The sequence below is a fragment of the Myotis yumanensis genome, unplaced genomic scaffold (genome assembly GCF_028538775.1).
Source record: "Myotis yumanensis isolate MYYU_CA2020_CCGP unplaced genomic scaffold, mMyoYum1.0.hap1 SCAF_1, whole genome shotgun sequence".
NCBI classification, from domain to species: Eukaryota; Metazoa; Chordata; class Mammalia; order Chiroptera; family Vespertilionidae; genus Myotis; species Myotis yumanensis.
The window spans coordinates 209486105-209508342 of record NW_027223752.1 but is presented as its reverse complement, the minus strand read 5'-3'; the positions used below and the strand labels follow the sequence as shown (position 1 = coordinate 209508342).

The following is a 22238-nucleotide window of genomic DNA, read 5'->3' as shown; positions in this document are numbered from 1 at the left end:
AATCTTGCTGAAATAAGTGAAATAAATGATTGACATAAATGATGTAAATCCGAATAAAAATGTGTGGTGAAGTGATAATGTCATAAGATAAAGTTGGAAAGGTAGGAAGTGTCTACGGAATTTGGTCTGTATATAGGGGATGGGGAACCACCAAAGGTTTCTGAGTTGTGGAGAGATGAATAGGACATAAGATTGAGTGAGGGCGAGGAGAGGACTAAAGGTCACAAAGAGCCCTTAAAATAATCCAGATGTTAGATGAGGAATGTGCCCTATTTGGGGTGAAGAGTAGGCTTACTGAGGAGCTAGATCTATAAGACCAGTGGTGATGCCAACAGTTGGACTGGGGGATCCTTAGGGCCTTTCCCACAAACTCAGTCACTTTCTATCTTAATCTACCCTAAATGTACACTTGAAGTAAAAGCAAGCTGCTATCTATGCAAACACTGGTCCGACATAAACTGGCTGGCCCCTTCCAGGTTGCCATACTAAATGTCCCCTTGTATCCGACATACAGAACTTCCACTGCATAGAACTTAGAGGCTGCTCAGATATAGGATAGAAAAGAGGAGTCAGAGATAAGTCAAAAATTTGAACCGGTCCTGCTGCATGGATGTCATGACATTACTGACCAATAGAAAGAATATGGGACATCATGATTGTGAAGGAAAATGATGGATTTTAGGTTCCAGGAGGATCTATGTGAATTTGGGCATTTGGATTGAGAATGTGAGTCTGGAAGTTGGGAGGGAGGTTGGGCCTAGTGGTGCAGACCTGGGCGTCACCTGTATAGAGCTGGTCGTGAAGCAGCAGGGTCCAAGGAGAGGGGCAAAGGGGAGATGCAGGGAGACTTGAAACAGACCCCTGAGGAATGCTGTTTAAGAGGACAAGCCGAGGAGGAGTGCCAGGAAAGCAAAGGGGAAAATGTCAGAGAAGCAGGAGGATAAACAGAAGATCACAGGTCATGAGAGCTCTGATTGGCAAGTAAGGCCAGAGAAGGTGAAGCAGGGATAATGGTGGAGACTCTTTTTCTTTTGCAAAAACCATCACTTCTCTTCTTGAAAATTGATTTTTAATTTATTCTTTGTTCTATAAAATGTTCTAACTTTTTAAAAAAAGATTTTAAAATTGATTTTTAGAGAAAGAGGAAGGGAGAAAAAAACATCAATGTGAGAGCAAAACATCAAGTGGCTGCCTCCTGCACGCCCCCTAGTGGAGATCGAGCCTGAAACCCCAGTATGTGCCCTGACCTGGAATGAACCAGCAACCTTTCTGTGCACAAGACAACCACCAACCGACTGAGCCATACCAGCCATGGCTAAATGGTCCAACTTTTAACACAACTTATTACAAATATTTAGAAATTCTCTGAATCCCTCCAGTTTTGTAGGCTCGTGATCAACCTCCCAAAAGCTGTGCTGTTCTTTGTGCAGAATTTGTTAAAATCTGTTCAGCCGTTCCACCTCAGTGCTCCAATCTGTACTAAGAATGTTACTAGCATTGCCTTTGATTTTCACGTTGAACATCCTCGTCTTTGTTATAGGAGAGCCGGTCCTCACCTAGATGGGCAACCCCCATCAGGTTGCTGTGGGTCTGCATTTGAGTACAGAAGTCAGAATCATCTTTTTCTAGTTGCAACAGATTCTCCTCTGAATATTTACCCCCGTCTCCACCACCGAGGGGCTCCCGTGTTCTTAACGGACTGGTTTTATTGGGAAGCGCTTGTAATAATGGTACCTGGCTCTTGGAACCCTCTTCAAAATAGTCCCCTCCTCCTCTTTCACCCTGAGGAGCTGGTTCGTCACCAGAGAACTGTAACAGTTGTGTCGGGCTCCTAGCCTCTCTGGACTCATGGGCCTCAGGGGCACCTGTGTCCATCGGGCTGGAATGCGTGCTGCCCCCTTCAGAATCGTGTTGTGAGGGACGACTGCTTTCATCCGGGTCTGATCCCTGAGTGAGAGGTTCATATGTACACATGTCTGCATCTCTCTCACCACAGGCAGTCTTATCAGGACCCGGGGGAACTTCAGCAGGACACGGTGGTGTTTCCACAGTGGAAAATTCTAGGTCTCTGAGGGAGCAATGCCACCCTGCTGCCTCAGACCCAGGAGCCGTGACGCAGTCATCAGTGAACACGCCCGGGGTCGTGTCACGGGCAGCACTGTCACCCAGTGACCCGGGCAAGGTCACTGGGTTCTCACATGTGTGGGTGTTAGAGGCACTTTCCCGATGACTCTTGGACAAACCAGAGTCTGAACCGGAAATGAGAGGTTTTTCAAAGTGATCCTCCTGATTCTCACATTTCCCCTGAGCCTTCCGGGAGGTGATGTCCTCGAGACTCTCGGATGATGTCACGGTGTCCCTCCTCACCCCTGGGTCCCCGTCCTCCGGGAGCTCACTGGTTCCAGGACTCTCCTCCCCATCTGCCTCTTCTCCACTCACATTTCGCGCACCCTCTGAACTCTCGGAGCTTAGAGTAAATAAAGAGCCTTCATCGGAATCGGAGTTGGTGTCCAGCTCGTCCCGCGTGTCAGGAGGAGCGTGTCTCTGGGCTGGGTCCTCGTGAGCAGGAGTGACATGTAGGTCCCTGCCCGGTCCTGGGGGAAAGGCCTTTGGGGATGGGCCCACATGTCCTAGGTCACCGAGTTGGGCTGAACCGTAGTAGGTGGGATGTTCCTCCTCAGCACTGGCTCCCTGTGCGTCCAGCAAACTGGGAGTGCGCACCTGCACTTCCTTAGGGAACTCCCGCGGTGCCCACTCCGCGCCCTCTCTGTCCCCGTGCCCTCCCGTCCTCTGTGCTTTTGTACATATTTGCGTTTGAGAGAGAGCAGCCGTCATCTCTCTTGACAGTGGTGGGTCTAATGCATTCGAATCCTTATGAATGGAGCCAGAGCCTGTTCGTAATCTGCCAGCAATCGCAGGGATGCCCACTGAGTGCTCACTGCGCGAATCTTCCGTTTCAGAACCGGCTACTCCATAGAGACGATGCCTGAAGACGCGGTCCTGTCTTGCTGACGCGCGGGGGTTACTGTCAGCACCGGGCCGTCCGTGGATAATGGAACCGGAACCGGAACCGGCTGCTCGGCCATTGGGAAGCAGGTGATCCTTCCTCCTCCCTGCCCCAGTGTCGCCCCCGCGCGGTCCCCTGCTCTGCCCGCCGCCAGGCTCCTTTCTGCTGATGCCCAGACTTCTGCCAGCAACGACAGCAGCTTGTGGGCTGGCCTGTGTCCCCGAGAAAAGGTCTTGGGGCGCACAGAGGCTTAGGCCACGGTGAGCTTGGTGCAGATCCACCCTTGGCTGCTGGACGTCCCCCGAAGCTTCCGTTTCATCGTAGAAGCCCTGGTTGGAATACCCGAGGGCAGGACCGGGTCTTTTCTTTCTGCACCTCTGTTGCCACAGTCTGTCAATATAAGGCCTTGTCAGAGCCCCCAGGCAGAAAGCCACGAAGAACGTGATGAACACCGCTAGGCACACGGCCAGGGCGAGGTCCTGGGACGCGGCATCCGTCCTGCCAGCCGCTTGCACATCCTGGGTGCTCCTCACCCGTCTCGGCGGCCGTCTGTGCTGCTCATCAGAGCCTGCGCGGTCCTTCTTCCCCGGCGTGGATGAGCCCACATGCATCCCTGCCTGGGGCCTCTCAGCTTTGCTCCTTAGGAGGCTTTTCCTGTGACTCAGATTCGTGTGAGGACGGTGGGCCTCCCTGGGAATTCTGCTTCGGGGTGTCCACCCGGATGCCTCCTCGTGCCCTGAAAGTGGGGGTAAAACACATGGAAATTAGAACCCATGGGTTATATGTAAAGTGCATATTGCATGATGATAAGCAGCGCTCCTGATTGACGGAGTGACGTCTAAGGCCAGCAGTACGGCTCCGTGTGCATTCACACGTGGCTGTGGGCTCAGGGCTGCTGCTCACCAGCCCAGGAGTGGTGTGTTTCTCAGGCTTCTTGTCTGATGGCTACCTGTGGGAGGGAGAGAAGCCAGACTGGAGGGGTAACCTCATTACGTCTCCTTCCAGACCCTTATCTACTGCACGTCCGGCGAAGTCTGCCTCAGCCCTACCCATGTTCGCAGCATCATTTCCTCAGCGTGCCCAGTGCTGGCGAGCACAGCACTGCCCAGGGTTCTCTAGTGGATCCTGGTGTTCTGCCCTCCACACTCAGAAGCCAGGGCAGCTTTGAGAGAGGACGGGACACGTGTGGCTGACAACACTGGCCTCCCTCCGATTGTCGTGGTTTTCTTCTAAACGTGGGAAGCATGGCCGTGTTCCTACTTTAATGTCAGTCCTGAACAGAACAGAATCCAGGACTACTCAAAAAAAAAAAAAAAAATCTGCCTTTCTTCCCCACTCCCCAGTTAGAAGTTTAAGCCAACACAATAGTGGAAACTGCCCTAACCGGTTTGGCTCAGTGGATAGAGCGTCAGCCTGTGGACTCAAGGGTCCCAGGTTCGATTCCGGTCAAGGGCATGTACCTTGGTTGCGGGCACATCCCCGGTAGGGAGTGTGCAGGAGGCAGCTGATCGATGTTTCTCTCTCATCGATGTTTCTAACTATCCTGTGCTGGGCTGCATATCTGGCGCTTCGGCCAGGCGGGGCACACTGTCCTAAAACACATAGATAGGAAGGTACTGACATCAGGCCAGGCCTTGAGATATGGTCTCATGGCCCCATCCCAGCACACAGGCCTTCTTTCTCAGAAGGCCCAGAAGTCTCATTCCAAATTTGGGAGACAAAGGACTGGAAAGAGTATAAAGAGAGTTTCCTCCATATTGGGGGGCCCAGAATTTGAAAGACACATTTTTCTCTGGGCCTCCACAGAATTTAATAATAAAATGTAACTCCTGTAGTCGGCCCTGCAGTTCAGCCTCTGCTTCGGCAGGGTGCTGTAACTGTAGTCGCTGGCCAGCTTAATAAAGGTTCCCAAATTTTGATCTGAGTCCCTGGTGGTTGTCTCCACGGGTCACCCCATTACATATCCCTCTCCCTTCCTCTCTGTAAAAAATCAATAAAATATATTTTCAAAAAAATAGTGGAAACCACTTTCCAGAATGTTCAACTCCAATAACATATTTTAGCACGTTGGGAGAGTGGCAGGGAACAAAGAAAAGAAAAATCTACTTTTGAAATGTGTGTTTGTGTCTGTGTAGGATTATATTTTTAGGATGTTGGCAAACATTTAAACTAATCATGTTTCAAGTTTTAAAAGTTCTTTCTTTGATTATTTGTTAAGAATTGGGATTAAAAAATATGACACTTGCCCTAGCTGGTTTGGCTCAGTAGATAGAGTGTTGGCCTGTGGACTGAAGGGTCCCAGGTTCAATTCCAGCCAAGGGCACATGCTTAGGTTGCAGGCTCGATCCCTAGTAGGGGGTGTGCAGGAGGCAGCTTATCAATAATTCTCTCTCATCATTGATGTTTCTCTCTCTCTCTCTCTCTCTTTCTCTCTCTCCCCCTCCCCTCTCGCTTCCTCTCTGAAATCAATAAAGAAATATATTTTATAAAAAAATAAAAATATGACACTTGTGGGGTCTTCAGGGCAAAATTCTCTCCTTATGAAGTTTCTGAGACGGTGGAACTAGGTTTCTTTGCCCACGTAAAGAAAATCACTCATGACTGAGGAAAACAGTTAGAAACCAATGACTGCTCTATGACACAGCCCGAGGCTGCCCAAGGCCATGGATCACCACTCTTGCTGTCATTGTTTCCAATGAGACTCAATTAGTCCTGTTTTTTGTTTGTTTGTTTGTTTATTTATTTATTTTTCAGTTCAGCTGGAACCCTTTCAGAGAGAAGCGGTACTACTGACATACCTATAGACTTGTTGCAAATTACATCCCACTTTCTCCTCCAGGATTCAGAAATGACATTTTGGAAGATGGTCACACTGTCATCACACTGCCATTGGTTATGGGCCAAGTCAGCCTCCAGGTGGGGAAGCTCTAGAGCAATGGTCATCATGGGCAGGATGGCGGTCAGAGCATTGCTGCTGAGGTCCACAACCTGCTCGAGAAGAAGCACATTTGGGCCAGTCTGTGAATAAAGACACTTAGAGGCAATAGACGAGTTCCAGATATTGTTTATGTCTTTATGGAGGCAATGAGAAGTCAGACTGATTTGAGAGTCAGAGGAACCTTGGAGTAAATCTCTGCTCTGTCTCTAATGGTTCTGTGAGCCTAAGCAAACTGTTTACTTTCCATGAGCCTACCTGCCAAAATTGTTGTTAGGATGAAATACATGCAAAAGCTTTAAGTATGGTGCCTACATTAGATGATTAATCATTTTCCCTTCCTTTTTTCCTATGAGCTGTGATTTGTACTGTTAGATAAAACCTGAACTCCTCGTTGTTATCAAGGTCTAGATCAAGGTCTAGAATTAGATAGCAGAACTAAAATGTCTAGAAGCACAGTGTTATTGAAAGTGGCAGAAGATACTGAATGATGAGCCCATACAACACAAAACTGCGGCTGACCAGTAGCGAAGAGAGATCTTTTGCTTCAAGGGTAGTAGTACATTTCTCTGCATCTGCACTACTTAGTATGCACAAGATGACCAATTTTTCTAGTCTAATCAGAAATGAAGGGGAAACCAGGGAACAAAAAGGACTCAGTGACACTAGAAACACAGAGAAGGACCCATTGAAGATGGATGTGGCCGTGGCATGATGCAGCAGGGAAAGCAGTTAGGTACAGCTCTAACTACCATTCGCAGAGCACTGCTGTGTACCAGGCACCTCACTGGGTGCTTTACATATATTATCTCTAAACCTCCCAACAAATTCCTCATTCCACCCCCTCCCCTCCGTTTTTTTTTTACAGAGGAGGAAACTGGGCTAGGGCACACAGTTTATTCCACAAGCCCCTAGTACATAGCAGCTGCTCCTTAAATAGTGGAGAAAAGAATGAATGAATGAAATGGCAGAGGTGAAATCTGATCTGGCTTCCCTGGGTGCCTTCTATTCCACAACACACCCTCCTGGAGCCTGAGCTCTCACCAAACTGGAGTGAAGGGCTGGGTGGAGGAGGCCTGGAGCATGAGGCACCAGAGTGGGGTCTTGGGGCCTGGGGAGGGGGAGATGGTTATCAGAAGGGAAAATCATAAAAGTCTTGTTGAAAAATAAAAAGAGGGCTATGGGTGAAAATTAGAGAGGCTGGATGTTATCTAGGTCAAATGTTTTATCAACATCATGGGAAAAGCAGCGTTGATATCCTGAGTTAAATAAACCCCTAAGAGCTGATTCAAACAATTAATCCAATGGCACCATCACCAAGACCACTACATGCTGAGTCAGAATTCTCCCTGGACATGAGCAATGAGGCTGACCTTTCCCATGTTGAGTAACCAAGCAGTCTTGACTCCCCAAGGAAGGTTGCCAAAAATAGGAAGTAGGAGACTGGGATTGGGAAGGAAAAAAACAAAACTTTTCTTTGGCCTGGTCTTGCCAAGGATCAATAATTTTCTTACGTAACCCTCCTCAACAACTGAGTGAAATATTCTACAGTTTTTCAGGTAGTTATTTTCTTTTTAGTGCACGTCTGGCTTTTTTTTTTTCCTAGTCTAGCAACTATGATATGACAAATCATTGAATTGAAAGCAAAACTGGAGTGAGGCCAGAAAACTAATAAGATGATTCAGGAGAAATAATTTCTGAGAAAAGATTAAAACAGAATAGTTCAATGTGGCTAAAGAAACAGCCATCCACCATCAGTGGCAGGAGTGTACATTAGAGAAAGCCTGGGAGAAGCATACGTTGCTACACAAATCACTGAATCTAAGAAGAATGGAGTAAAGTAAGAAAAAGGATGCTAATTTGAAATGCTAATGCAAATGTATTCTATCTAAACATGATGATGAATTCATGATATGAAAACTCTATCTGGCTTCTGAGAAGATTCTGACATGGGAAGACATATTGCACTGTGTAAATGTTAAATGCATCTCCTGAAAAAACAACAACCCACATACCATCTATTTTAATATGCAGCTTTCTGATACCAAATATGTTCATCCTGTTCCAAAACCAGTTTTTAAGTTATTACCAAACATGTAGAAGGAATATTAGAGAAGGAGAAATTGTATAATTCTGGGCAGTTCAGGTGAATTGAGAATTACAGATGATTTAAATCATTCTTGGGATTGTTTTTTAGTTTGCCTGTAGCATCTATAACCTGTGAGCTGCAGAAGACTTACAAAGTACAATAAAAATGCATAGGAAATAAAACAGACACAGGGCAATCACACACACATATACTTACAATCAGTAGACAATATACTAAATGAGGTCCCCAGGCAATCTGACTACCTATTTGTGGTGAATTGGGGAGCACTGTCAACTTCAGTGGGCTTTCTCATCTGCTCTTATAATTTGGCAGATTCTGAAAGAGTCCCCAGTGATTCTGTCTCCTGGTATTCATGGCCTTGAGAAATCTCCTCCCCTTGAGTGTAGGCGGGGCCTGTGACTTGATTCTAACCATCAGAGTACGGCAAAAGCAATGGGACATCACTTCGATGGAGCACATATTCTTTGTTCTAGCAGGCTCTCTCCTTTGGGCTGTGGTGCAAGCTGCCATGCGGTGAGCTGCCCTATGCAGAGGCTGACATGGCACAGAACGGAGGGCAGGCTCAGGCTGACAGCTAGCAAGGAACGGAGCCCTCAGTCAATGCCCACAAGGAACTGAATGAAAGTTTCCCCTTCATTTCCCCGTGAGCTTCACCTAGGCCTTCAGGTGAGAATCCAGTCTTGACCAACACCTTGATTGAAGCCTGAGACAAGTTTAATTTGATTTAGAAAAAAAATAATGTGCCAATTGTTGCTGCTGAGTATTATGTTCAAGCAAAATTCATGTCCATTACTGAGACCACTGATTTTTAAGGCAAGAAAGAGACTTAGCGATTTTAAAGGAATCTTAAAATAGACTTACATGTTTTGATTAATGGTCAGTACTACTGGACATGAAGACACTCTTCAAACATTCTTCTAATGTCATTGCTCATATGGCTGTGTATTTGAAATATTATAAAAATTATTTTATAACCTGTAACTTTTTGAGGTCCTTGAAGGCTTCCGGATGAATTCTGAATATCTTGTTGCTCCTTAAATAGAGGTTCTCCAATTGCAGGCAGTTATGAAAATCAAACATACCAATTTGCAATATCCCATTGAATGACAGATCCAAACTCTGTAATGACTTCAGTTTCCACAATCCTATTAAAATTAAAAAGCAAGTTAAAATATTGCCCTGGCTAGTGTGGCTCAGTTGGTTGGATATCGTCCTGTGCACAGAAAGGTTGCTGGTTCAATTCCTGGTTGAGACACATGCCCTGTCTGGGTTTTGGGCTTGGTCCCATTAGGGGGCATGCAGGAGGCAGCCGATTTCACATCGATGTTTCTCTTTTTCTCCTTTCCTTCCTCTCTCTCTAAAATATCAATGGAAATGTAGAAAAAATAAATAAAATTAAAATATAAACTGGTCATATTGACTGCAGCATTGTTTGTAAGGGTGAAAGATTAGAGACAACTTAAATGGTTTTCAATAGAGAAGTGGTTAGACAAAGCATGGTATGTCAATACTATAAAATACTATGGAACCAAATACTATAAAAGAGAATGGGGTAGAGCAACAAGAGTGCATGAGAAGGAAAATATTAAGTTGCTGAACAGTATCAAGTATAATTCCAGTGTTCTTGAAAAAAGGAGCCATTTGTACCCATATACATATATCATATATTTTGAGTGAGCAGGAAAAAAAGGCCTGGAAGAGGTAAACTAAGCTATTAGTAGTACTTACACTTAGAAGGAGAGGTGGGGTTAGAGGAGGGAGGAAGCTTTATTTTAGACATCATTGAACTCTTTTTTTCAATGAGCATGTGCTAATCTATACTAATAAAAGGGTAATATGCTAATTAGACTGGACGTCCTTCTGGGCAAAGCCATGGTGGTGGGGCCAAGGCAGAGGTGGTTAGGGTGATCAGGCTGGCAGGGGAGAGCAGTTAGGGGGATCAGGCTGGCAGGGGAGAGCAGTTAGGGGCTATCAGGCTGGCAGGGGAGAGCAGTTAGGGAGATCAGCCTGGCAGGGGAGAGCAGTTAGGGGGGTCAGGCCAGCAGGGGAGAGCAGTTAGGGCGATCAGGCTGGCAGGCAGGCAAGCGGTTAGAAGCTAGTGGTCCTGGATTGCAAGAGGGATGTCCGAGGGGTCCCAGATTGGAGAGGGTGCAGGCCAGGCTGAGGGACACCCTCGTGCACGAATTTTGTGCACCGGGCCTCTAGTTTTATAATAAAAGCATTAATTAAAAAGTCTAACTTTGAAGAATAAGTAAATATTTATTTGATTGAACTATGGATAAAACTGAATAGTTGTTTGATGATTTATTTATATGGGTGAACTGAGAGTTTTCAAATGTTCATGACTCATTTTGTAGCTATATCCTTTCTTTTATGTACTTATTGTTAATATTATAACTATTTTCTAGGCATTCTTGTATGTTTTGAAGGTAGTAAATTCTAGCTAGATTTTGTGTTCTGGCAAAATAATCTAATTGCCTTTGTATTTCACCTGATGCCAGAGTCACCAGGAGGTGCATTTGGCACTGAAAAGAAAGCTTGAGAAGGAGGTGCCAGTCACAGCATCTCCCAAATTTGATTTACCATCTGAGTCCCGCAAGGAAGCCCTGCATTTTTACATTTCCTTCTGCTCTGCTCTCATGTGTAGTCTGTGTCTTTAACCAACTACCACAAAACAGATCAAGTTGGTTCAATTCCAGAAGGATTTATTCCTTATGTACTGTCTTTGGTGCTGAGGACAAATATAGCATAGAATCCTTGTGTCTGGTTGAATGATAAAACCTAGAAAAAGTTGCTAGTTATACAAAGCACTTATACCCCTCCATCCAACTGTCCATAAGATGATTCAGGTCAGAGTTCATGTCTTTGTGAACTCCTCCAATGCACGCAATAAATTAGAGGTCACAGTGTTTGGCCTTCACAGAGATTTAAAAATCAATGAGCTGACAATAAGGATTCAATACAAAAATGTTGCATATCTAGCTTCGCTTGAATTATTGGAAGTTTCAACTGGCACAAGACGTTTGGCTGGAGCTGAATGAGGGCGCCTGTCTTAGATGGGCATGGACTTACAGACAAATGTGATTTCTTTCTACTCATGTCTCTGTCAAAAGTAGGAAGACAAAGGATAGGCCAAGAAACCTGCATGTTTAAAAAAAATGGGAGAGAACCAGGGCTGATGTTCAGCTGGCATATGCTGGTGGGAAATACTTCGATATTGGTTGGTTAATTTGCCGTTCCTGACTGAGTGCCCCAGCATCTGTGAGCTGCTCTGCTCTCCTAGGCACTTCAATATTTCCCCTCCTGCTCCTGGAGAAAATGTTTTTTTGTGGAGAATATTCCTACATATTTTAATATGCAAACATATGGGTTTGTGAGGGGGGAAAAAGTGAAACACAAGACTCGAATATGAAAGGAGCTATAGTTTCCTTGACATTTTTGATACCTGCCTGCCCTATGCAGGGATGAGAATTTATGGTTCCTGCAATTTCTCAGTACTTAATTGAATTGAATATGTAGGCCAGGAGATCAGCGGAAGGGAGATCATGTCTAGCTTTGAGTGGAAGGAAGAAGTTATTTTTAAACCTCTGTTTAATTGTGTACTCTTTCTGTGCTCTGAGCATTTCACTAACATCTCCTTTTAATCCTCACAAAGCCCTGTGGGTTATTACCATTTTACAAATTGCAAAACTTAGGTGCAGCAAGAATTTGCCCCACGTCATGGTGGGTGGAGGTGGGATTGAAATTCAGATCTTTTAACCATTCATTACCATTTAGCCACACACACACACACACACACACACACACACAAAGGACATGGTCAAGGTCCTGAGAGATAACTTGAGTTTTGAAAAGGAAAAAGAAGGCAGGGAGTAGGGCTGGGCTGTCTACGAAAGAGAATGGTATGGGCCATGGAATACATAAAATGCCAAATGCATTGGGATTGTTTAGTGATTCTACTTGTATCATATAGCAAATATATGTATCATATATCCAGCTCTGTTTGTCACTTTTGATGTGAATCAGAAAGTATCACTTAAGGTCTCCATGCCTCAGTTTCCTCCCTTAAAAATTGTTTCTTGCAGGTGAAATTGAATCTATCTTTGATTACTATGGTCAGGTATTTTGAGCGCAGTGGAAGCCAGGTGTAACAGTTTAGATCATCATTCAGCAAATATTCACTTTACTTCTTTGTCCCATTGAGTTGAGGTTGGTCATGTGACTTGCTTTGGGCAATGAGACGTTAGCAGACATGATGTGAGCCAAGATTTGAAATGTGATGGGGATTGCTCCCTTGGATTTTGCCAAAGAACAGTTATGAAAACAACATGTTCTGATTAGCCTGCTGATCCAAAGATAATGAGAGATATGACCTTATTCATTTAGGGTCTCTCAAAAACAGACGAGGAATTTGAGAACTCTTCCATGATACTTGGCTGACACTCTCAATGGGGGAAAATATGTTCTTTTAAAAATTTTGCATGGTGAATCAATGTTGAGGGGGTGCGCATTCAGGTGACTAAAAGAGGTTAGGAAGTGCATTAGCTGAGTTTGGATGTCAGAGGGTAGATTCTGTTTCAAGAGAGGAGAGTCAAATGTTGGGAAGAAAATAGGGAGGCACTTTTTTTTTTTATTGAATTGCTTTCTGATGATCGTATAAGCTAGGGAAAGCAGGAATTTGATTAGCCTTTGCGTTTAAGAGGCCAGAGGCAGTTTTATTACTTCTAAGAAATTATCTCAGTGTTTATTGGGAAAAAGGCCACAGAAGGTATGCCCAGACATTACACCACCTTAAAAATATTCCTTTGGACTATGAACTTCCTAAATGTTCTCCCAAGTATGATACCTAATAACACAGAACAATAATGTTCAAGGGTCATGGCTTCAAGTTCAAAGAGTACTAAGAATTAGAATAGAGTCTGGAATGGTCCTAGATAAGAATTATTGATAAGGCTAGCCATTAAAGTAGTCAAATTTAAACTAGTAGAGGTGAGCCAAAGACCTTGCCCTCTTAGCTTAATGACATACATTTTGTTACTCCTTTACAACCTGAACTTCGAAAAAAAATTTTTTTTTTATTGATTCAAAGAGGAAGAGAGAGGGGGAGAGAGAAATGTCAATGATAACAGAGAGTCATTGATTGGCTGCCTCCTACTGGGGATCAAGCTTGCAACTTAGGCATGTGCCCTTGGCCAGAATTGAACCTGGGACCCTTCAGTCTGCAGGCTGATGCTCTATCCACTGAGTTAAACCAGCAATGGCCAACCTGAACTTTTTGAAAAAATTGGTTATTGGTATTCCCATAATCATAGCAATCAAGATGAAATGCTTAATTTCCTACAAATGAAAAGAATACAATGTGCTTTTGTTTTTATATGATTAGTAATACATGATTTTGTGGTTGTATTTTTTTTTTTAAATTCTACCAGTTTCTAAGTCAGGTATTATTTCATCTCATTTCATCTCTTGGGTTCTGAAACTTCGTTGTTAAATGATGTCAGGCTATCACATCTGGACTGTCAACCTAACTGGAATCCCAGGAACATGTTGGTCCTGAGAGATGTCTAGGCACTCTGTGGGCATTCCGGAAATACTGCCTGATGAAGGTGGGATAGTTTAACTGGAGACCTGCCCCATTGTTTTAAAATTTTAAACCTGATTTTCCATTATTAACACTATATTCCAAATATATGGGAGGAAGGTAGAATGATCATTAAGGTTGAATTCATGGCTGGCTTCTATCTTGTAAACACATCGGCTGGCACCTCCTCTGGTGTTGTCCCAACATGAAGCTTTTTGGTGACTTCACAGCTGCCTCTGAAGACAGGCTGGGCTGATACTGGGTGAGTCGCCCTGATAGTTCACCCTCACAGAAGTGGGCTTTCCTGGGTGAAAGCAACTCTTTGTTGGCTCTATAAACTCACTGCTTTAAGACCCATGGGACATGAGTTATACAGGTACACGTGTGCTGGCAGGCCAGTTGTTGATCCCTGCTTTCCAAGATACGTATCTCTAAGGTATTATTTCAGATAAGACCAAACACCTATATAAATAGTTAGACACAAATGATTCTTGGCTCATGAATTACAGTGGACTAGGAGTCCCATCTATTGCAAAGTTATTTAACTTACTTTGTTGTTGTTAATCCTCACCCGAGGATATTTTTTCTATTGGTTTTTAGAGAGTGGAAGGGAGGGAGGGAGGGGTAGAGAGAGAAATAGGAAAGAGGGAGAAAGAGAGAGAGAAACGTCCATGTGAGAGAGACACATTGATTGGTTACCTCCCACATGTTCCCTGATGGGGGGGGCAGGGGATGGAACCTGCAGCCCAGGTATGTGCCCTGGACCAGGAATTGAACCTGAGACCCTTTGGTGTGAGGGCTGAGGCTCTAACCACTGAGCAACTGGCCAGGGCTATTTAGCATTTTAAAAGATAACTTGAGATTCTGACAAAAACAGACTTATTATTTGTTTCTGAATAGACTATTATTCTCAGTTTGTGCCAAGAGAATAATAATAACTAATATTTGCATACTGCTTTACAAGGTTACAAAGTACTTTTCACGTATTTTAATAATATCATTATTATGCCAAAATACTATGTTAAATTAGGTTCTTGAAAGACATATTTTTCTTTACACCTCACAGCAATTCTATGAGTAAATTCCACATTATCCAGATGTTACCTTTAAAAAGGCTTACAGTGGTTCTCAACCTGTGGGTCGCGACCCCTTTGGGGGTCAAACGACCCTTTCACAGGGGTCGCCTAAGACCATCGGAAAACACATATATAATTGCATATTGTTTTTGTGATTAATCACTATGCTTTAATTATGTTCAATTTGTAACAATGAAATTGGGGGTCACCACAACATGAGGAACTGTATTAAAGGGTCGCGGCATTAGGAAGGTTGAGAACCTTAGAATAAAGGAATCGAAAAAGCACCAAGGAAATGTCAGAAACAGCGTGGCAGGCAGCCCCTCTCTTACCAGCTTTTCCCTCCAAAATGGGGTTTTAAAGCCAGAGTCATCCAGCCACAGTCACAGAATCATAAAATGGGAAGGGATGTCAGAGGGGACTCAATCCAGTAAAAACGGAAAATGCATGTTGATTTTGGAAAAAAAATTCATATCACAAAATGCTATGGGTGAAAGAACTCTGAATTATATCCAATTAGAGTCTGGGCTTACACTGGACTCCATCACCCAGCTGTTTCATTCATCTCTCTGTGGTTTCATTTGCTAGAATTCTAATAGAATATCAGGAACAGGATTTGTCATTTCCCTTCTTTTTTCCCCTTTGCGAGTTAACATTTCCCCTGATACTTTGGGAGGCCAAGTTTAACTCAGAAAAGGAAGATAGGGGCTGCATCTGCATTTTATAGGGATATTTGGTCCTTAAATGGAATTGTATTTGCCCTAACCTCCGATGAGCTCCAGGAAATTCATCTGCCTTCAGGAGACACATTCGGTATTTCTCTATTTACTCTTGTGGTGGATAATATTTGACATATTAATCTTTTACCTCTGTTTTCCCCCTTTCCTTTCTCTCCGTTCAAGCAGAAAGCTCTGTCTGTGTTAATTGCCCCGGGGGAGGCACATTTCGAGGCGCAAAGCAGAGGAGTCCACAAGTCTTTCTGGCTTTTGTTTTCCACAGGCCTAAAGTTTTAAAGGAAAGGAATTTCTAGAACTAGACAGAAGGTTTTGAAGAAACAAAAAGGGGATTTTTTCCAAACCGAAAAGACTGAAAGAAATGTTCTTTGGCTAATGGGGTTAAGGGACAGATGGACACACACACACACACACACACACACACACACACACACACTTTGATGCCTTGTCAGGGTATAAGATTCTAGAGCTGCGGTACAAGTCTGAGAAAAGGCAGAGGAAAGCTCACAAAAGACTGAGGTTAAGTACAAGTACCCTATACCCCACCCACAACCTATCCTAGTAGAATAGTAGAATTTGGGCTCAGAATCAGAAACTACGCTGAATTATAGACAATAAAAGCTTATATCTCTAGTACACTTGAATTTGTGGGTTGAGATTCACATCTACCATACTAGTTAAAAATTATTATATCATTATATCATCACATATGTTATACCATTATATCTAATTGCTTGATTAGGTAAAAATATTCAAACAATTTGGTGGTATGAAAATATAAGTTATGAAATATTATGGAAAGTATATTCCAATTTGAAATAAAAATATGTACGTAAACCTAAAGAATAAACTTAAATACTATACACTACATGAAGGACTTCAATTTTACCCTTAAAATTTTTCTTCAAATCCTAATGTCCCACAAATAACAAGTATTCCTTTTACAATAAGAACAATACAATAAAAATTGTAAAATAAGATGAAATTAGTTTACACTGAAAATACTGCACACTGCTTTTATGGAAAAGGTCAGGGAGAGAAGACTCCTGCCATTCTCACACAATTCTGCTGATATGATGGCTGGAATAGTAATTCCGTCACCCCTTCAGGCTATTGTTGTCAAAATGGTGCTTAAAATCAGGCCAGATGTGGAGAAAGCAAAAAATAAATAAATGAAAGAAGTGAAAAATGAGAAAAACTAAATATGCATCATTTGGGACGGAGAAAAATGACAATATCCTCCCATTTCTTTTTATAGTATAGTGTCTTGTGTAAAGTAAGTACTTGGCAAAGAATGCCCAACACCAAAAACAAACAGGGAAAGGAAATGGCCCAGCACTCCTGACTATAGAATGCACAAAGGAAGCTCTGGTTAATGAACCTGACACATTTTCTAAATGAAACGTTGGTGGATTAGCTGAGGAACGCCAACATGTAGGTTAGTGAGTGTCAGAATGGATTAGAATTTATTATAATAGGAGGATATGTAGAGTATCCCGTTAGAAACCAGGATAAAGAATTCTGATTTTGACTTAGTAAGAAAGTTTACATCTTAATACATAAAATGAGCATTTTTCTAGTCTACACTTGGAGGGCTACTGGATAAGTAGAAAGAAAAGGTATTCTAAGAAAAATTTACAAATATGGCAATAAATTTGAATTGTGTTACATATTAAAAGTATTTGAACTAGTTATTTCTAAGGTAAAATTTAAAATCCTGCATTACTATTTAGCACTTAATACTTCCTAGTGTCTCTTGGCAAATCCATATAACATGAATATAAATTATAGTGACGGAAGATGAAAAAGCATTGATTGTAAGTTCCACATATTTTAACTTCAAATTCCACAAAGAAACCCCTTTTATTATATTCGCTTGGATCAAATTGCTTTACTTTAAGCCACTTCCTCAAAACTGAAAGCAAACATGGAATTCTCATTGGCATAAAACATGAACTCTCCACGCACTCAGGATTTCTCGGTCTAGTTCACCTCTTAAGATTGTACTTACCCTTGGGAATGTCACTGAGTTTATTTCTTTGAAGAATTAGCAGCTTTAGATGCGGAAGCCCACTTCTCAAGCTGCTGCTGTGGCGTTTCGCCCATGAGCACTTAGGACCGGGGCGATCCAGTGAGATGGAGTGGATGGCATTGTTGCTGAGGTTTAGGGTTTCCAGACCAGGTAAATGTGCAAGAGGGCTTAAGGTTATTTTCAACATGAGATTGTTACTGAGGTCCAGATGTTTTATATTCAGTTTTTCTTCTTTTGTGGGAGATTGTAAGAGGACCCTAAAGAAAATGGAACCTGCATCCACGGTGGCTGCTGTCTGTGATACGTCCACAGGTATATCCTGCTTTCCAGTAAAGGAACGATTTGTCAGACGATATCCATCCCATTGGCACTCAGAATCGAAAAAAATACTGCTTTTCCTTGCTGGGTTTGTCATGGCTCCAGTAAAATAAAGACCCAGAGCCATGGCAATGGCTCTGAAACAAAGGTTTTTCATAATGCCTGGAGAAAGGAAAATGAATTGACTTATTCATTATAACGCGTAAAAACTAACAGCAAATAAGCAGAAAATTTACTTTTCAAGATTGAGGAAAATTATCTTGCTGTGATTGCCAATTTAAGTGAATGTTTGATTTCTTAGAAATTTCTTAGAAATAAAGGCATTAAAGTGTAGCTTCCAAAATTGGTATAATTATGGTATAAAATTACATTTATGTCACATTCTACAGAAAGAACTCCCCCGATTTTTCAGAAAAACACGTATGCACTTGGGCCTCACCTCTGTGCCTGCTTTTCCAGGACCATTCACGCTGCAGGCTGCTTCGGAGTGAGGGAAACCTGCCAAGATCAAAGGCTTCTCTGCTTCCTGCTGGTCATTAGAACAGAGCAAAGTCTAGTATCTACAACACTATAGTCAGCCACGTGACTTACTGTGGAGTGGCAGGCCATCCAGGTACACTGAACTGTGGAGCTGTTTGGGTGGAAGGTTCAACTCGCAAACGAGATCCTTGATGTTATATATATATTTTTTTAATGACTAGAAGAACTGCAAGCTTTGTCTGACTTCAAATCCTTTTGAAACCATTTAGATATATTCAACATAAATAAAATGGGTTATAAAAAGGGTGCTCTGCCTCCGAACATGAAGATGTATCCTATATAATAAAAGTCTAATATGCTAAGTGTCCGGTCATCCGGTCGTCTGTTCAACCAATCAAAGTATAATATGCTAACGATATGCTAAGGCTGCTCAACCACACGCCATGACATACACTGACCACCAGGGGCAGACAGTCGACTGGTCAACCAGTCACTATGATGTGCACTGAACACCAGGGGCAGACGCTCCAACTGGTAGGTTAGCTTGCTGCTGGGGTCCAGCTGATCAGGACTGAGCGAGATGGACCAGACATGCCCTGGAGCCCTCCCAGGGTCGCTCCCTGGCTGGCCCACCTCCTGAGTCCCTTCCTGGCCCCAATTGTGGTTGGGTGGGTGGGAGGTAATCAACCAAAGACCATCCTATATAATAAAAGGCTAATACAGGCAGTCCTTGGGTTACATTGGACTTGATGTATGTCATTTTGTGGTTATGACGCCATCTCCCATTTACAGTATTTATAAAAAAAAAGTTCTGTCATTTCGATGTATGTACATATGTGCTTTATGTTTTTTTATTATTTATTTACTACAAGTAAAGGTCAAGAATTGTTATCTTTTAAATTTTTTTTACTGTTTCACTTCATTACTGTTGTGTATGTGTTCCATGTGACATAGGTGCTTATGCAGGTGGGTTCTGACTTACGGGGATAATCGCGTTATGTCGTGCTGTAGGAACGGATCTCTGACATAACCTGAGGACCTACTGTATGCAAATTGACCGAATTGGAATGACAGGTCGCTATGACACACACTGACCACCAGAGGGCAGACACTCAATGCAGGAGCTGTCCTCTGGTGGTCAGTGCACTCCCACAGGGGGAGCGCCACTCAGCAAGAAGCCCAGCTCACAGCTGGCAAGTGCAGCCATAGTGGCGGGAGCCTCTCCCACCTCTGCGGACATCCCCCGAGGGCTCCTGGACTGCAAGAAGGCGCAGTCTGGGCTGAGGGGACCCCCCCCCCCCCGTGCACTAATTTCATGCACTGGGCCTCTAGTCCTATCTAATAATAGACAAACATGGTAATTGACCATACCTTCGCTACGCCTCCCATTGGTTAATCAGTGCGACCTGCAAATTAACTGCCAACAAAGATGGCAGCTAATTTGCATACTGAAGGCAGGGCGGGACAGCACCATCCTGCCTGCCCCACTGCCATCTGGGCCTGCTATCTGCGACCCAGGGCAGCGGGCGTCCGTGTGCAACCCGACCCGGGGCGGCCGGGTTGTGCAGCAGCGATCGGCCAGCCTGCCCAGCCTCCATCCAGGCATCCTGTGTGCGACCCAACCTGGGGTGGCCGGGCGGTGCAGCAGCGATCGGCCAACCCGCCTGGTCGTCCTGTGTGTGACCTGCCTGGGGCATTCCGTGTGTGACCTGACCCGGGGTGGCACCCCAACCCCCGGATTGGCCCTGCTGTGTGCGCAACCCGGGGAGGCGGGGCAGGCACCAAGGGATTGGGCCTGCCATCTGCCACCCGGGGAGCGGGACTAAGCCAGCAGGTGGTTATCTCCCAAAGGGTCCTAGACTGTGAGAGGGCACAAGTGGGGCTGAGGGACACCCCCCCACCCACCCCCTGCCAGTGCACAAATTTTTGTGCACCGGGCCTCTAGTTAAGATATAAACATCAAGGATCTTTTCACCAAAGATTTCTAAGAAGCAATGAAAAGTTTTAAAACAAGTATTTACACATTTCAGTGGCTAAATATATACACAAAATGTTTGTAAAAGTAAATGGATAATTTTGGTTTTAATGACACCAAATTCCATGAATAACTACATTATTCAGTATGTAGGCTTGCAACAAACTGTCCCTTTCTGCTCTAATGGCACCATTTAGTTCATCACTCGTCCTAAATACTAGAATGGCTTAACTGTTTCTCCTGCCACGGCCTCTTGATTTTCCTTCTTGGCCCATCCTATTCCAATGGGCTATTGCCCCGTAACACTGTTTTCCTCCTATCGTCCCCTCATTCAAAAGCCTCAAAGAGCTCCTGAGTGCCTGTAGTCCAGTCCCTCAGGTCGGCAGGCAGGGCCAGCTAATCTACGGACCACTCAGTACACATGGAGCCATTACAAGACGCGGTTGTGCTCAGCACTGGGCTAGTATATGGACGTCTCATGCTGAAACGAGCTTTTGTAACTCCCAGCTCCAAGCTCAACGCCTTTTCCTCTCCTCATTCCAAATCCTACATATGGCCTGGAGACCCCTTTCCCAGCTTTAGCCTATTTTATCTTTTCAGAAATCTTTCTGTAAATATTTACTGAATTTACACATTAGTAACATTCAGTGTGACAGAATACCAATATTATCCCGCATTCCCATTTCTTTGTTTTGTGTCTGTTTTAAACTCCCTGGAAGGCAGTAAGTCCCGTAAGGGCCATGTTTTCCACGTGGTGTGCTGCATATGTAAATTTCTTCCTCGTTTTACATTTTTAATAGTTTGCAGTCTGTTGCAGGGCTATGTTCTGTTTGGATGAATGCACACAGCGAATGAAATGTACCAGGCAACTTTTAAACTTTGTTCACACAAGGTCAATTCTCCATGTTTTGAAGGGCATCTAAATTCAGAGACACGAGGCCATGAACTGCAAAGGTGCCCTGCAGCATGGAGAAGTGACTTATTTTTATAGTGTGGCTCTTAGGCAATACCAGAAATTGAATTAATTTCTAGTTGGAAAGATATTTGTTTCTACAATGAAAGCTGCAATTGTTATATATACAACTGTATACCAAACTAATGCAGTATCAGCAACAAAAAATATAGTAATTCGCAGGCATGCTACTTTCCAATATTGAACAGAAACATGTGGTTAAAAAATACTTATTCTTAAGGGGAGATAAAGATTTTTATGGATCTGGTTCTTTCTAATTTAAAGAGATCTATACATTATCTAACAGACTTGAGTTCAAAACAGCTAGGTAATGGTAATCTTATATCCTAAAGTAAAAGTTATTAATATGTAAAGAAAAATGACATGTACTACATATAAGCTTATACATATTAGGTAAGGAACCCCTGAGAACTCTAGAAAAATTTCCTGAGGAAATGAAAAACAACTTGGTAAAATGTAAATCTTTAAATGGACACATTCAAGCGGAAGTTGAGGAAGCAGAACTACTGGGTGTGTACGGGTGTCAGAGAGTGAGAGAGATAAGGGAGGGCAGTAAAAAAACAAAGTAGAAAGGAGAGTTCATTCTTATATAAAAGGAAGAGAAGTTAAAGAAATGAGAAGAAAAAAATCAGAAGAGGCTATTTCTGATAAGATGTAGAAAGAACACAACAGCAGCGCTGTTCTAAGCCATACCTTATGATCTTTAGGTAGTTTCCAAATGGGTCTCTACCTGGATCCAGCCAGGTGGGAATTTTAGACCCGAGCCTCTGAGGCTCCACCCATCTGCCCGTGGAGCCTGCCTGTGGCAAACCTTCACCCTTTCGTCACAAGGCCCTGGCCTCCTGCCACAGTGACAGCGTGCACGTGTCCCTGGGACTCTGAGGGAACGCGCAAAGGGAGGAGGGACTATCCAAGTTCTACAGCTTCTACTTTTGAGCTCGAGGATCAGAGAGATCACACAGATACGGATGGTGCTCCATTCTCACGGTGCTCCATTCTCAAGCTATATTTAAGCTC

The 22238-nt window shown here is 43.6% G+C and overlaps 1 protein-coding gene across 3 annotated transcripts; it reads right to left on the bottom strand.

Moving 5' to 3' along the window:
* Window positions 1-1062: 1062 nt before the first annotated feature.
* Window positions 1063-21954, bottom strand: LRRC66 (leucine rich repeat containing 66). 3 transcript variants are annotated; one of them, XM_070396764.1, is made up of 6 exons: window positions 21915-21929; window positions 18233-18319; window positions 17455-17955; window positions 9028-9197; window positions 5806-5995; window positions 1063-3743 (listed from the first exon to the last, which is right to left on the bottom strand). In XM_070396764.1, exons 3-6 carry the CDS (start codon window positions 17948-17950, stop codon window positions 1492-1494), a joined length of 3108 nt encoding a protein of 1035 aa, XP_070252865.1. In that variant the 5' UTR covers window positions 17951-17955; window positions 18233-18319; window positions 21915-21929; the 3' UTR covers window positions 1063-1491. The 3 variants fall into 3 exon arrangements, with proteins under 3 accessions (XP_070252865.1, XP_070252859.1, XP_070252874.1); XM_070396758.1 differs by having other exon boundaries at window positions 18233-18322; window positions 21915-21927; XM_070396773.1 differs by lacking the exon at window positions 18233-18319 and having other exon boundaries at window positions 21915-21954.
* Window positions 21955-22238: the final 284 nt, after the last annotated feature.

Excerpts from the sequence above, each read along its gene's own strand:
- LRRC66 (XM_070396773.1), bottom strand. The coding sequence starts at position 17,950 with ATGAAAAACCTTTGTTTCAGAGCCATTGCCATGGCTCTGGGTCTTTAT. Across the intron at positions 9,198-17,454 it reads ACTCAGTGACATTCCCAAGG|GATTGTGGAAACTGAAGTCA; the intron begins GTAAGTACAATC and ends TAATTTTAATAG. Across the intron at positions 3,744-5,805 it reads AATTTGCAACAAGTCTATAG|GGCACGAGGAGGCATCCGGG; the intron begins GTATGTCAGTAG and ends CCCCACTTTCAG.